The sequence below is a fragment of the Alligator sinensis genome, unplaced genomic scaffold, assembly GCF_000455745.1.
Source record: "Alligator sinensis unplaced genomic scaffold, ASM45574v1 scaffold32_3, whole genome shotgun sequence".
NCBI lineage: Eukaryota > Metazoa > Chordata > Crocodylia > Alligatoridae > Alligator > Alligator sinensis.
In genome coordinates this window covers 337,506-353,562 of record NW_005843083.1, presented here as the reverse complement: position 1 = coordinate 353,562, position 16,057 = coordinate 337,506, and the positions used below count along the sequence as shown (strand labels likewise).

Sequence of the window (16,057 nt, the reverse complement as noted above, 5' to 3'; positions counted from 1 at the left end):
GAGGTGGGACCAAACATCATTCTCTCGATCCGAACAAAATCATCATCAGAGACGTGGCAGGCAAGGCCCCTGGGGGAACCAACCCAAAGTCGCTCAGTAACCAAACTGTTCATTCCAAAGAGCCACGACAAGGTTTGAAAAGAACCCACATACGCAACGTCCAGGGGAGAGACACGGAAGGTTACAGTCTGTCTATGTCTGTTTGTATGACTGCTTGTGTATGTCTGTTTGTATGACTGGTGTGTCCAAGTTTATGTATCTGCTTCATGTAATCAATAAACACAACATTTTGCCTTATCCCCATTTTTAGGGTCTCGCTCTTCATTCGAGCTATTGCCAATTTTAAGTAACATCAGCTGTTTACAGTCCAACCTTGCAAGTTGTTAAATTTTCCAGTGCAGGTGTTCAGCACTCTCAGCTTCTGTCACAAGATTGGTCCCTTATTAATGATGGCAGTAATATATAACAGTGAGAATTATTTAGGAAGCATGTTAGTGTGGCAAAGTGGGGGTCCTGGACCAGCCAGAGTGCTAGTTTCCCCACCTCCCTTTGGACACGCCACCCACCTGTCTTGCCTGCCACACCTTGTTGTTAATTAAGGCAGGAGGCTGCCCATTCTTGCCCCGATGCCAGGGGGCGCTATCTGCAGCTCCGTTTCTCCCCTACATCATAGCCCAGGCCTCGCAGATGGCATCTAGATGACAGTGCTCCCGGCTAACAGCTGAGCCAAGCTTAGGCCTTGTTGTCAGGCTTCAGTTACACACACATTCATACTGCCCTCCTCTCACTAGGGTCTCACACACTCCACCCCCTCTCACAGGGTCTCTTTCATGCATCGACAACTTACACTGCCTTGCTCCCTCTTGGAGCGGACCCCTTAGGCCATAGGTTTTAACTAGTTCGTACCTTGGGTGGCAGACGTACCGTCTTTTGGGCCTCTCCCATGACCCTCACCCAGGTAGTGGCCAGCCAATTACCTGACCGGATCTAAGCTTGCCCTGGCTTGTTCCAGGGCAACTCTCTACATTCAGACATACTGGGCTCCCTGTCCTCTGGTTTTCCCCTTCACTGGGGCTCCACACCGCCCCCTTTACTGGGGCTCCATATCTCACGCCACCCCCTCACTGAGGCCACTCCCCTACTGAGGCTTCTCATCTCCACTCCCTCACTGGGGCCACATTTCTCACACTGCCCCCTCACTGAGGCCACCATCCTACAGGGGCTCCACATCTCCACTCCCTCACTGGGGCCATGGGGCTTCCCATCCTGGTGGGCTCAGGTGGTCATAGCCATGCCTGGTCCCAACTCTCTCTCCTCAAGGCCTTGCACCCCCCCATAGGACTCAGGTGGCCACAGCTGTACCTGGCCCCCACTCTCGCTTCTCAGGGTCTTGCACCCACAGGGCTCAGGTGGCACAACCATAATTGGCCCCCACTCTTGCTCCTTGGGGTTTTGCACCCCACAGGGCTCAGGTGGTCACAGCCATGCCTGGCCCTAAATACCTCTGATGATAAATGACCCACCCAAAGGTGACGGCTGGGGTTAAAGCACCCCAACCCGCCTTTCATGGGGGTGATAACTGGCCTGGCATTTCCTAGGGGCTTCTGTGCCACTGAGAGCCCCACCAGGCTACCCACTCCCAGCAGGGTGCAGTTTTAGGTCATACCCAGGACCAGGAGGCTCCAAGCCGTCCCCTTCAGCTCCTACCCTTACCTTCAGAATGTTGCATAGAGCCTTGCAGCCAGGCAGTGTTACTGCCTGGCCTGCCAGCAGGGAACTGCTCTGTTATATAGGTGGCCAGAGATCTAAAATGGCCGCTGCAGTCAAGCACCTGCTGGCTGCTCAGCTCAGGTCTTAAAGTGGCAGGCATCGAGAGTGCCCTGCCACACATCTTCCCCCTTAAAGTGGCAGGCACTAACAATGCCCTGCCACAGTTAGGGCCAAACAGTTCTACTTACTGGCATAGTAACTTGTTTTGTCTTGATACTTCTAAGACAGCTTGACTATAATGCCAGCTTAGCAATGATTCTAGTTTAATCTAACTATTACATAATTATCAATATCTTTATTTCAGGGAACAAGACATACACAACCTATTTCACCTGTAGAGGCAGCAAAACTCTATTCCATGATACAATCCTATGAGAGAGATTTTAGAACAAGAGGAGTCAGCCAACATGAACAATATTTCTCTGATTTAAGTGAAGAAACTGGCAGTTCAGGGAACCAAGTAAGGAGATATAAACATAAGATAAATCGGGTGTGAACAGATGTAACAGTTATACCAGCACTAAATTGTCACAGTATAAGATGTTCTGAAGGAACTGTTATGTCTGTCCTTTCTTATTGTCATGTAAGTAGAACTAAAGGATTGTAGTAGAACTAAAGTAGAACTAAACCATGTTTCATTCAGTTTGCTTCCACTTGCAGTCTAAGTACAGACTTTTTGGGGCATTAGGAGGAAAGTTAAATCAACTCCAGATGGCTGCCCAATATTAGGTAAGTCAGGATTGTGGGGGCTAGCAAGGAGTTGGGGATCCAGCAGTCTGGAGGGGATCAGGTGTCTGCCTGCACATGGGTGGGCAGGCACAACCTGCAGATGAGTTGGGGGCAAGCATGACCTGTGAGGGGTAGGGGAGCAGCTGTGACCCGTGGGTGGGGTAGGGGGCCTGGCATAACCCACAGGGTTTTTCTGGGGTCTGGGAGTGTCTGACAGGATCCATGGGGGGTTCTTGGAGGGGGGTGGAATCAGGGGCTACTTTTAGACCACCACCCCCCATCCCCACTGGCAAACCTACACCCCCATTCCTCCCACCCCTCCCCACACTAGGACTTCCTTGCTCAGCTCCGGCAGCACCAAATGCTGATAAAGGTAGCTGTACCCATAGCGGCTTGTAAGATGGAGGTGGAGAGGGATAGCTGGGCCAGAGAGCGCAAAATATATCCCAGTGCGGGGCCAATGAAAAGAGCAACACTGGGGCCAGTGGCTGGGTTTTCCCAGCCCTGGGGCTGTGTGAAATGGCAGCATTCTGTTTCGACCAGCATTTCAACGGAACAGCGTTCCATTTCAAATTTTGTTTCAATTCGAAACAGCTGTTCTGTTCCATTTCATCGAAACAGTTTCGCCGTTTGAAGGCTGTTTCGCTCATAGCCTATAATGGGGAAGCTCAAAACAGCCTATAACCTGACCATTTCTGGCCTGATTTGGATGAAACTTTCAGGAATGGCAGCCCCTTCTGAGGGCATGAAGCCTGCCAAGTTTCAGGGACATAGGTGCAGGGGGTTTGGGGAAACTGCACCCCAAAGTCTTGAAAGCAAAACTCATGTCACATGTATGTGTTAAGCCACAGCGGGGTCAAAACTGCAGGCATGCTAGCCCCTGAGGAGGCCACAAAGACTGCCTTGTTTCAAGGAGATAGGGGTAGGGGTTTGGGGGAAACTGTACCTCAAGCTGCAGACAAGCAAAACTTGTGACATGGGTCCTTGTGCAACTGACTGTCTGTCTTGGGGCAGAGTGGGGTGAAAACTGTAGCCCTGCTACTAGTTTTGCCTGCCTGCCAGAACCCCCCTGCACCTATCTCCTTAACAGCTGGCAGGCTTTGTGGCCACAGCAGGACCTAGCAGGCCTGCAGTTTTGACCTCACTGTGGCTTAACACATACACGTGACATGAGTTTTACTTTCAAGAATTTGGGGTGCAGTTTCCCTGAACCCCCTGCATCTATCTCCCTGAAACGTGGCAGGCTTCATGCCCTCGGAAGGGGCTACTATTTCTGCAAGTTTCATCCAAATCAGACCAGAAATGATAAAGTTACAGGCTGTTTCAAGCTTCCCCATTATAGCCTATGTGTGAAACGACAAAATTTTTGACTTGCCTCGTTTTGTTTTGAGGCTGTTTCAACGATATCTGTTTTGTTTTGATTTCGCTGTTTCGATCTCTAAACGAGTTGAAACAGTGTCGAAACAAAACTGGTGGCAAAATTTTGCACAGCCCTACTGTGCAGGGCAAGTCTACAGAAGTTCTGTTCACTGGTTTGATCTAAATCATATAAGTTTGATACTACATATATCCAGGTTTATCTTAAACTGGGGTCTGCAATTTTTAAACCAGTTTGTGTTCATGAAGCTTCTGTACAGTTACAGTTTTAGACTGATTTAGCACTGGGACAAGCTAAGTTTAAATCGGGTGGCCACTTCAAACCCAATTTAACCTCCCAAATATCTATACTTAACCCTATAGACAGATGTAACAGTTAAATCATAACAATTGATACATGCTCCTGTCCAGCAAGCCCCCACTTTAAAAACAATTTGAAGTTACATCTGCCCATGATCTTAGTCTTCAATTCAAATATTGGCTGTATTGTTTTCTAGGCTTTTTAAAGAGGTTAATTAAACTACATGGGCATAATTATAAAAATGCTACTGCTACTGTGATGCATAACATTGTTTATGCCTTTTCATGAAAGGCAATAGAGATGAATCATGATTCTGGACTTCTATTTTTCTCATTATGAAAATAGTGTGCTTGATTTTCAAGGTATAAAAATCTCTTTTAGATGTTTTGAAGGAGTAGACAAGACTTTTCACCTATAGATGAGAAAGAGGAAGTAGGTTTGTGGAGAAAGTGGCTATTGGAGAGAATATTATTTCTCAAAATAATATTAAAAGATGATACATGGAAAGAATAAAATTAAAAGATGATGCATGGAAATCTTCAACAAGTGCCTGAGCTTTGGCCACTCTTTTTTTTTTTAAACCTTTTGACTGCATCTTGTCAGTCAGGGAGGATCTATGCTGATCATAATTGGAAGAGGATAAAAACTAAAACAAAATTAAATGTCTAAGTTTTCAGTGTGCTTGGAGGAGGAACCCTTGAGGCAGAATTGGAGTCCACATGCCAGATTTATGGACAAGCACCAGATGACTCTGAAAGAACTATCACTACAACTTGAAAGCAGATCACAGGAAAATTGCTTACCACAAAATCTGAGTGAACATGATATGAGACGGTATGCTTTAGTCAAGGAAAATGTGATTAGAAAATTTCACCATAAAACAGTCTTTCTATTCTTAACAGCATTTATGTCCCCATTCAATCCTTGAAAACTGTGTATTGTATTCAATACAAAACTACTTACCTATTACGAATGCCATTCATACCTGAGTCAAGGACTATCATAAGGTTTTGCCCAGTTCTGTCTCACCCCAGAAGAGCAAGTGTGTTCTTCCCCAGGAGGTATATGAGTTCCATGCTCTCAATGGGTAGTCTGTGTGCCTCCAGAGCACCTAGGCAGACAAGGTTCCTTGGGTGAATTTGATATCTTTTATTAGACCAACCCAAATAGTTGGAGAATAGTTATTAAGCAAGCTTTCAAGTTCAAAAACCCTTCGTCAGGCTAAGGAAGTTTCAGCAGTTGATGTGTGCTCTTCCTGGATGGAATGAAAAGTAAAGAAGCCAGCGGCTGGGCTGGGGAGTCAGTTGCCAGGCAGATTATAATGTATCAAAAATCCAATGTCTATGTTTAGTCCGTGATCTCTAGTATCCAGGAGGTTAAAGAAATGGAGCTCATAGGTTCGTCTCTGGGAAGTGTTGTGTAAGTTTCCCTCAAGGATCAGGACTGAGAGATTGGAGAGAGAGTGGCCCTCCTGTGAGAAATGTGCCCCCACCAGTAATTGGGTATTTCTGTCTTTGCTACATTTCCGGTGTGCGTTCATTCTGGTGCGCAGTTGTTGTTTGGTCTCTCCTACATATTTTCCATCAGGGCATTTGGTGCATTGGATGAGGTATACTACATTTCTGGAGGTGCAGCTGTAAGATCCGGGAATGCTGATGGCTCTGTTGTGGGGTGTAGTAATAGTGGGGGTGGTGGTGATGTGTTGGCAGGTTTTGCATTTCTTGTCCTGGCACGGTCTGGATCCTTTTGGTGTGTTCTGGGCTTGAGCCATCAGCATCCCAGGATCTTACAGCTGCACCTCCAGCATCCCAGGATCTTACAGCTGCATCTTACCTACACCCCTCCAGAGCACCTAAGCACTTATCAAGGAGGCACCTAAAACAACCAATTGAAAATGCTGGGAAGAGGGGAATCTGAATGCCTTGGAGCTTAGGCATCTGAATCAGGGCTATGAGAAGGCACTTCTGTCATGTTGGGATCCAACTTGCTCAAAGAGGGCCTACCTGATCCCACCATGGGCTTCAATGTAAAGCACATTGTGAGGAAAAGGATGACAGCCCACCCACCTTTTGCCCTGTAGCTTAGGGGTTAAGACACTAGCTCAAGAAATGGAAGTTTGGGCTTCTAGACTCACTGAACCCAAAGGGGTTTGAATACATACTTCTCATGTGTCCCCCGGGAAGAGCCCAGCAAAACCCCCCAGCCTGGGACTAGGAAAGGGATGGTGGGAGGGGTGCTGCACAGCCCGTTGCCCATTCCCAGTGGCATGTAGCAGCAAGAGCCATGCCCCCCCTTCCCGTGCCCCACACCCACTGACAGGTCCCCCCCCACTTTGCTCTGTGCTGCAGCCCCGGGAACGGCCGACGGGCTGCGCAGCACCCCTGCCACCGTCTGTTCCCTAGTCCCAGCCTTACTCCCTCCCTGCCTCACCACTGATTTTTCCCCGATTTAAACCGTTTCTTTCCCTTTTCTTCCTTTTTTCTTTATTCTCCCTTCCCAAAAACAAGGTGGATGTCTTATTCAGGGACATTACTCTGCCCTTAATGTGTGCGTAATACGAGCCCTGCAGTGTTACGCTGCTGAATGAGAATTACCAAGTGACACTGAGTGTTTTCATTGCCCTAGTTAGATGGAATGAAAAATCAAACAACTTCATAAGTGAAAATGTATTTAATTTTGTTTGAATTCATGTTATGGTCTTACAAAGATTAACACTTCAAAGATAACTTTGAAAAAGAAAAACCTTGAGTTTTTAGTACTATAGGCTAAATCATGATGTTTGTGTCTGTATTGGGTTACAGTGATATGGAGTTCTGCAGCAGAAAGTAATTATTCCTGTATTTAAGTAAATGATTTTTAATGCGCAGTTTAAAGGGACTGAGGCCTATGTGAAGGCCAAAATCTGAGGATCATACTTAAGTAACATTTGGACTGATTTAAAAAAAAAAGCTGCAGTCAAGTTTCATTGATCAGATTTGAGAATATTTGTGTTTTCTGGATCACAGATTTTTATTGCTTAAAAGTTATATTTATTTAGTAAACATGTCTAGCTAGTATGTTTTGATATCCTTATGAAGTTTTTCTTGTAATCAGTTTGACAGAAGAAGCCCTTATGCAAAAGGCTACAGTACAGGAAAAACTCCTTGAAGCAGAGATGGCAGTCAGCTCAGCAGAAATGTTTTTGCCAACTTTTAAAGAGACTGTTTTGAGAATTACAAATGTAAGCATGTTTTGTTTTTCTGTATTTTAATTCTATATAATCATTTGTTTAGATGTCCATCCTTAGAACTGAAAATGAATTAATGTCCTAGGACATGCTCTGCTAGCATTTTTATTATTGCCGCAGAGTGGCAAGAGTAAAGGGGTGGAGACCCCTTTCTCGGGGCCAGAATGGCAGCAGGCAAACTCCACAGTCCTTGGGAAATGGCCCTGAAAGCCCCACGACCCTGAAAAACCTACCTGACAGGCACAGTGGCAAGGAGTGGGGAACTGCAAATGAAGCCACCTGCATGGTTCATCAGCTGCTTATCAGTGCAGCTGGGGGCGGCGCAGGAGGATGATGTCATCAGTCAGCACCAGCAGACATCTTCAAAAGCCGTCTGCCAGGAACAAGCCAGGGAGCAACAGCCTGGAGGCAGCTGTATGCTTCTGGCTAGCACGCCCAGCCATACCACAAGCCAGGGATGCCAAGTAGAGTTCTGAAGAGGAGCTTGCCACCCGGGTGAGTGACACCCAGCGCTGGACAATAAAAGGATGCCGAGGGACTAATGCCGCAGCAACACACAGGGACGCGTGAGTAGGGAGGAGAGACCTCTACCCTCCTGATTCTTTTTTGTTGTTGTTGCTATTTTTGCATTACTCCTGGAGCCAGAGACTGGGATGATGGACCAGGAGTCCTCAGGGACTCTGAGGCTGAAGGCCAGTTCAGTCAGACTAGCTTGTTCGGTTGATCCCAGAAATATGGTCGCAAGGAGGAAGATTGTTCTCCTGTGTCTGCTGAGCATTTTACAGGCTGAGCATGGCAGGAAGATTGGCTGACCAGTGACCAGTATACAACCAGATGTTGTATTTACTAAAATCCATCAGAGGACCAGTCGGTGTGATGACACACTCAGCGGTGTCGGAGAGGGCTGAAGCTATCAACTAAACAGCCATGATCACCAGGTTGTGTATGGAAGGGGTGTAAGGAGGTGGAGGCCCAAGGACGTCCGTATGCGACACCTCCAAGCAAGTCCAAGACAGATGGGAACCTCTCGCATCTAAACTTAAGAGTAAGACATGGCAAGCATCGGGGTTTCCCTAAGGATGTGGCGTACAGCGAGCGCAAGTGCTAGAGAAAGACCAAGTCTGAGCCTGGATCACCTGGCCCTGAGCCATTTGGGAGCAGTTGCTCGAGCATAGGCGGGCACAGTTATCTCCCCTCATTTCTACAGAAGTAAATTTCTGCTTGAATAGAAAACTTGCCAGACGTTGACTGATGCAAGCTGATACTGTAGCCAAGTATCTTGAAGTAGCTTTGAAAGGTGAGATGATTTGTTTTCATCTCAAAATCAACATTAACTTTGAACCCGAATGCCATCTGTGTATTTAAAGTCAGCATTTTTTAGCTATTTTAAGCTACCTATGCAGAAACTTATTGCATATTGTGGGTTTGTGAGCAAGCCTGATTGTGCCAATATTTACAAATTATGTTGTATGGTAGATAGTAACAATGCAGGAGTAAATAGAACTAAACCTTTAGTTGAAGATGTGCCCTTAACATTTTTTGTTTTTTCTTGTTTTAGTTTTAAGATTGAGACATCTATATTTTTGCATTTCCTTATAAGTAATCAGTTTAAGACTTGTTCTTGGGATTTACCACCTTTCTGCATAAGGAAGTCAATGTTTCCAACAGTACTCCAATCTATCTCCAGCTGTATTGAAATAAAGGATCTTCTGAATAAGTAATATGTAAACCAAAATGAAATTAACTTCTGTGGTAGGACTTCTTATTAAAAGATCTAGTGACCAATTCTCTCTCGTTAGAGCAGTATAACAAATTTGACTACAAGAGGAGAATTTCATTTTTGTCAGCAAAAATTTAAATTTAAATTTAAGAGTAGTATATGCTTGCTATCTCTTTTGCAGACTGAAGAGTGCATAGTGCATTTCAGTATTTTATGCTACAATGTATAAACCTAATTAAGCAGTATTTTGAACATTCCTGTTGTTATTTGAAAAAATTATTTATTATTTTGGCTACTTTAGTAAAAGTCTAATATATTTGTGGCTCAATATTTTATTAGGCATGTAATTTTTCTACATCAGATGTGATAAAGATTTCTAAACAAGAGGATTTATTGCTTAAAGAACTAGAAGCACTCAGATACACAAAGGAATTGTTACTGCACCTACTACAAACAACAGACTATAAAGAAGTAAGATGATCCAAAGCAATCTTGAATTAATTTAAGAGTAAACTGAACACACATTTTAAATGATCCTTGTTCTTTTCTAGCAGTGTTTTCAAAGACAAAATTGTTATAAAAAATGCAAAATATTGTTTCAAATATCCTTTACTGTTCAAGTTAAAAACAGAATCCCTTTTCAGGTTATTTAAAACACATTTTTACTCTGTGGGAAGAGTTAGCTGTTTAGGAAAATCTGTGCAGTGCTAGTATAAAACTGTAGAATATCTTAATTCACTATAATGTCTGTTCGTCTTTTGTTCAGATTACTGTTAGGTTTAAAACAAGAATCCAAATAGCTTAACTTTCAAAGAAGATTTTAAATAGCTTTTAATAAAAACAGAGGAGGAAGGATATATTTCTTCTTTTCTACAGCTTGTATGCATAAAATAATCAAAGAAGGAGAGAATGTTAAGGAAAGAACAAAAAGAAAAGAAAAGAGAAACAGCATGTCTGCTTTCTATTATTTGTCACTAAAACAAAAATGAAAAATATATAAAGTTAATTATATTAGAAGTATGGGCGTCATTTAGTTCATTTGTATTTGAAAAAGTCCAGTTCATAAATGTTCTTATTCATGCAGGTATAGAGTGAATTCATAAAAGGACTACATAAATATGCTCTGTCTGTTCATGCATGTATATTTCATCTCAAGTCATGACCCCAAAAAGCAATGTTTTGCCTAAAATCCATCAGCATGGCATTAGAGCAGGCATGTTAGGCCTAGAGTACAGTCTCATTTGCTAATTCTCTTTTGTTCCCTTTTCTAACTTTCTTTGTCTTTTTACTTTATTTCTGATCCATCTGTGGTTCCCTATTTTGCTGGTTGTCTCTTGTCACTTATTATTCATTCTGGGCCTGCTCCTGTGAGGTGCTGAGTTACTTAAATGGGTTCGTTCTCAGCATGCTGAAGTTAAAATATTTGGGATTTAGTAGCTGGAAGTTCCATCAACCTGATTTGTGGGTTGATTAGGTTGTTATTTTTTTAAATTTCAGTTGTAGTGAAAAAAACTAATAAATAAGGGCAATTTGATTGCCAAATCATATAATTGACAATTATATTGTGGTTATGTTTATGTACATTGTTTTGCTGTTCCAAATTTATTTGCTTTTGTGGCATAAAATAACTTGGGATTTTGGGATCTAGCAGCTTTTTGGTGCTGTTTCATGTAGGTTCACAAAACCAGCATTTTCAGCATTGGACTACTTCAGAAACTCTGATGCAAATGCTTTGGAGAGTCTTCAAAATATGATGCATGGAATATGTACTTTTATTTAAGTGACTGTTTGCAGAGGAAGATTAAATAATTATGGATATAAGTGTGTATTTAACTTGGTTTGACCTGGAACTAACCATGATGTGCTTCCCCTGTTAAAAGATTCTGTGTTCAAAGTAAATGGAATACTTAAGATATTTATGACCAATTGCTCATGCATATCTAAGTAAAGGTTTTTTTCCTTTTTGCTCTTTTATTTTAGATTAGTGTTTCATATGTGTAAAATTTCATTGGAAGTATAGTAATATGCTATGGAAGTTGTTCATTTAAATTAATTTAATGTGCATCTTTCTCTGTCTTGCAGGTAAGCAGTGAACATATTGATATTTTGATGCAGAAGTTAGTTGAAACTGAAACTGAAATTGATGTAAGTAAGCTTCAGTGTCTAGCCCTTTCTGATATCCAGGCACGTCAAAACAAAAAGATCACAATCTCCTACAATTCACCAGGCAGTTTTCAGACACTGGAGGTGGAGGGCTCTTTGATATTTGTCTTGCACTGTCATTTAGGAAGATGTTAGGGATACTTGCCTGGTTCTCGCTGTTTTTTATTACTTATTTCACAAATGATATTTTGCAGGACTATGATCTCATCTTGATTATGGAAGTGAATTATACATTATAGTGATACTTTGTAAGACTATAACTGAAATGTGTTACTCAGACCTGAATGTTCTGTATATTATCCTGTAAACAATATGGACCCAGGTATTGGTCAGTGTAAATCCAGAGACACTTTAATGGAACAACAGTTGATTTTGCACTGATGAAAATTTAGTCTTATTTTTCAAAGGCGAGGTGTTTTTACATTAGTGTTATGTTTATTCAAATATGCCATAATCTTTTTATTCCGATATAAGTGAACAGGTGACGTAAGGTAGGAAGAAAAGCGTGGATTAATTGTTCCCAATGATTTACCATTTTTGTTGTAGTTTATAAAATATTTCATCCCACTATGGGATCACATTCCTACCCAGACAGCAGCACTTGTAATCAGGCTGCACAGTTTTGAAAAAGAAGATGGAAATAGGAAGCATTAAAACTCGGTGAATCAGCCCCTCAGTTATGCCATCAGTCACAGATGAGAAAAGGGCATAACCATATCATTTAAGTAATGAGAGCCTTAGAATGAAAGATGTGAGTCCAGATGGTTATTTTTGTGAGATGTGAAATGTTAATAATTTTTGTAAGAGGCAAGGAATTTTGTGAGTGATATCTTTTATCGGACCAAATGTATTCTTGGGAGGGACATAAGAAGCTTTTGCTACCAAAGTTATCGTTCCTCAGATCTTTACTTAAAATCTCAAGGAAGTCTCACCCTGAGGAAGGGTACTGTTGTACCCAGAAGTTTGTCTGTGTCCTTCCCAACTATGTGGTTGGTCCAATAACAGATATCACTCACAAAAATCTTTGCCCCTCATATTTTTCCCAGATCATCATAATTACAACATCACTCCAACACTACCACAATAATTTTTGTGCCATATGAATATTACAACAAAACGCATCATTCCTTCAGTAGCATTTTTTAACGTTAAAGTGTTGCAAGTTGAAGTTGGTTTACCAAAGTATTTACCAGAATACTCAAGAGGAGCAACAATGCACTTTACACAGTGCTTTTCAGTGACAAATCTCATGTTGTACACAGAAAAAATTAAGTACTACCTTCACTTCACAGGTGGGGAAAAACTGGAGTGAAGAGTGGTCTTATGGCTTCTCTGTAACAAAATAGCAAAAGATAGCCAGAAATCTAACTTAAGTCACCTGATTTTCAGTCCTGGCAAAAAGTGACTGCATTGGAAATTGAAATCTAAGCACCCAGGCAATCTCCTGATACATGGCAATATTAGGAAACCCTAAGAATAGATGAATCTTTTGAGGCAGTTTATAAAACAGGATCAGTCTGGAATGAGGGGTAGAATATACATGTAAACCTTCCAGCCAATACTCTTTACGGTTAGGACGCCTTTCCTCACAAAAAAGATTACTAATACTTTGGTAATACATATTATTGGAACTGTCTTTAGGCTTTTTTAGTTTTGTCTCCAGAAAATTAATTTTCATTCATTTATCTTTGTTTTAGTTCTTTACTCAATATACCATTTCCCTAGGCAAGTTCAGCTTGTGGAAAAGGTGCTTAAGAGGGGCCATGATAGCAGTCTTAAAATACTTGAAGGGCTGTCATAAAGAAGAGAGAAAATACCTTTTTTCTCTTGCCGCAGAGAGTAGGATACAGACCAGTGGCTTAAAGTTGCAGCAAAGTAGAGATATTAAGAAAAACATATTTCTCGTTAGATCAGGGAGGCTGTGGAACAGATTGCCTGTGGAAGTTGTGGACTCTTCAAGAGAGCTCAAGAAGAGGCTGGATAGTAGGGGTGTGCGAAATGGGCCGTATTCGATTCGTTGATTCTGATGACTGTCCCCGACTCAATTCGGCCGAATCTGAAGATTTGATGCTGATTCAGAGAATTAGTGATTTGGCCATAGACACAGCTTTAAATGTTTTTTCTATAAACCTCAAGGTACCAGGCGCAGCTTGTGAACGCTGCAATGCTGGGGCAGATGGAGCATCCCACAGAAGCACAGGAGAGCCCCCCACGTGCTCAGCAATGAACCCGGAAGTGGACCGGAAGTACTTCTGGTCCACTTCTGGGTCTGCCGGGGAGTGCACTGGGGGGGCCTCCCCACACCCCCTCAGCTCAGTGACCAACCACAGGGGGGGACCCCAGATGCCCCCCCAAGCCCAGGAGGCACCAGTCGCCAAGCCGGGAGAGCAAGGGGGGGGGCCCGGCATGCTCCCTGGCAGACCCAGAAGTGGACTGGAAGTGCTTCTGGTCCACTTCTGGGGCTGCTGCTGAGCGTGCTGGGGAGCCCCCCGCAGTCCTGCGGGATGCTCCATCTGCCCCACCATCACAGCATTCATGAGCCGCCTGGTACCTTGAGGTATGTAGGAAAAACATTGAAAGCTAGGTCTATATCCGAATCACCAAATCTTTTTGAATCTCTCCGAATCAATTCGGAGAATTCCAATTCGATTCAGAGAAATTAAAGGGTCTCCTCATTCGATTCAGATTCGGAGATTCAGCCAGCAAATCAGGCCAAATCTGCACCAAATTGAATCAGGGACCAAAGCTTCACACAGTCCCACTGGACAGCCACTGTTCAGGGATGATGTAGGTGTAGCTGTTCCTATGTTCTACTATGAGTATATCCCATACCTCTGGGCTTAACTGGTTGTTGTACGGGGGCTTGGAGGGAATTTCCTTCCAATCGCTGCTGCTGCGTGTGCCAGGGTTGTTTTTTTTAAGCCTTCTTAGAGGCATTGGGTGTTGACTGTAACTAGGTTTGTGGATTTTGAGTGGGGTTTGCTACTGTTCCTGCTGGGACTTAAACCCAGAGGTTCCTGGCTAGAGCGTCTTGCCTCTTTTATCAGGGTTAAACCAATTGCCATATTTGGGGTCAGAAAGGAATTTTACTTCAGGGTCAGATTGATATGGACCATGGGGTTTTTTGCCTTCCTTTGTGGCAGGGGCAATTATTTTGACTGGAGAGCCACTTAACAAGTTTTGGTGAGCTGTTGAGGGCCTCACACAAAATCTTTCAGAATATATAATTTTAATAAATTATAGATAACAAACAAATGATATACAGGTTTCCCTTGCTTTATGCGGGTTCTGTATGTGCAAATTCGTTCTTATTCAATGACCCTTTTTATACCAATAAATTCATTATATGCAAGGTAAATTCACTGTTATGCAATCGGTGTGATGGAAGCCTGCAGTCAGCTGCTTTGTGCAGTGCACTGTGGCAGTGACGTGCACCAAAATATAATCTCCTATGTGGATCTTTGCTCCTCGCTCGTTGTCTGCTACATGTGTTTCTGTAGTGCACAGGTTTGTTATTACCCTGAAATAGAATAGTTTTCTGATAAGCATACTGTTAGGTTTACAATAATTTAGATTATTAGGAAGTATTAGCTTTACAGCTGAATACAAGGCATGACCTGTGGCCTAGCAATGCAGCTGACCACAAGGCAGATTGATAGCTAAGCCTTTGCTTGTGTCAAGTAATCATTTTAACTGTATTAAGCATTTTCTGAGTTAAAAGCAGCAAGTATCTCTGTGTCTGTGTGCTGAAAAATCAGCTACAGCAAGAAGTAAGATAAGACAGGGAAACCATTGTTCTGGGTGCACTGGTTGTGTCCTTGAGAAGTATCTACTACTGTGTAAGGTTTTGCTAACATATTATAATGTTACTGTTACTTAACTTTTAGCTTTTTAAAAAGTGCTAGTTCAGCTTAATAAAAATATGCTGTTACAAAGATTTGAAAAGCACCGCCCAAGTATTGCTTTTTTTGTTAACCATGAAGTCTTGCCTTGTTGTAATAAGTATAAAAGATCACCTCACCCTTAGGGGGGGGGCCATTTTGCCTTTTGCTGGCTTTATGGTCTTTGCTCGAGCAAATAAACAGCTGTCTTTCTTTACCCGCGTTGTCTGTCAATCAAATTACAGCTAGACAACGAACCTTAGGGAGGTTTCTCCCACCACAATTTGGCACCCCAGATGGGACCCGTCTAGCTTGGCGCCTTTGGAGACCTCCATCCCCCGACACCCCAGCGCGCACCAGGTGAGTTCACCTATTGGGTTAGTCTCGGGAGGTGGATGGTCCCCTTGGGACCAATAAGGCGAGATCCTCAAGTCGGGTAAAGGAACGGTACCGGCGAGTACCTCAGGTCAGGTATGTTTTTGGTTTCTATCTGGTTTCTGGTTTTCTGGTTTTACCTCTAGAGGTCTCTGGAGGCAGTCTTTGGGGGTGTCTGTCTGCTGATTTGAACGCTGTTAGAGCCGGCGGCCTGGCCGGGGGGCGAAAGACACAGATATAGGGTGGAAATGCTGTTGTAGCGGCCAATGACTAGGGTCTCGGACTCAAGACGCCCCTCCTCACGGAGAAAGCCAGTGGGGTCCTAGAACACCGGTTGTTGTACGTGGACGAAACAGCTTCTAGGCAGGTAGAACTTAGGGAAATAAGACTGCTTGTGCTTGGATATAATCATGGGTTCCGGTCTAGGGAAAGTCATTCCCGATTCACCCCTTGATTTTATGATTAAGAATTGGAAACATTTGGAGGGACGGGCAGAACTGTCCAAGTCTCGTATG

The 16,057-nt window shown here is 43.1% G+C and overlaps 1 protein-coding gene and 1 long non-coding RNA gene across 3 annotated transcripts in view; both read left to right on the top strand.

The window, feature by feature from the left end:
• Positions 1-16,057, top strand: part of ODF2L (outer dense fiber of sperm tails 2 like) — a 94,267-nt gene that overhangs the window by 32,726 nt on the left and 45,484 nt on the right. Inside the window, exons 2-6 of the mRNA XM_006037206.2 lie at positions 2,075-2,230; positions 4,848-5,011; positions 7,271-7,397; positions 9,463-9,594; positions 11,206-11,268. Of these exons, the coding sequence (XP_006037268.1) occupies positions 2,075-2,230; positions 4,848-5,011; positions 7,271-7,397; positions 9,463-9,594; positions 11,206-11,268 (642 nt within the window). The remainder of the gene's footprint in view (positions 1-2,074; positions 2,231-4,847; positions 5,012-7,270; positions 7,398-9,462; positions 9,595-11,205; positions 11,269-16,057) is intronic.
• Positions 15,390-16,057, top strand: part of LOC106723068 — a 5,625-nt gene continuing 4,957 nt past the window's right edge. The window contains exon 1 of one of the 2 annotated variants that reach the window (XR_001359053.2): positions 15,390-15,527. This is a non-coding gene — a long non-coding RNA (uncharacterized LOC106723068). Of the gene's footprint in view, positions 15,639-16,057 lie in introns of both variants that reach the window. The other variant, XR_003092110.1, reaches the window with a different exon arrangement.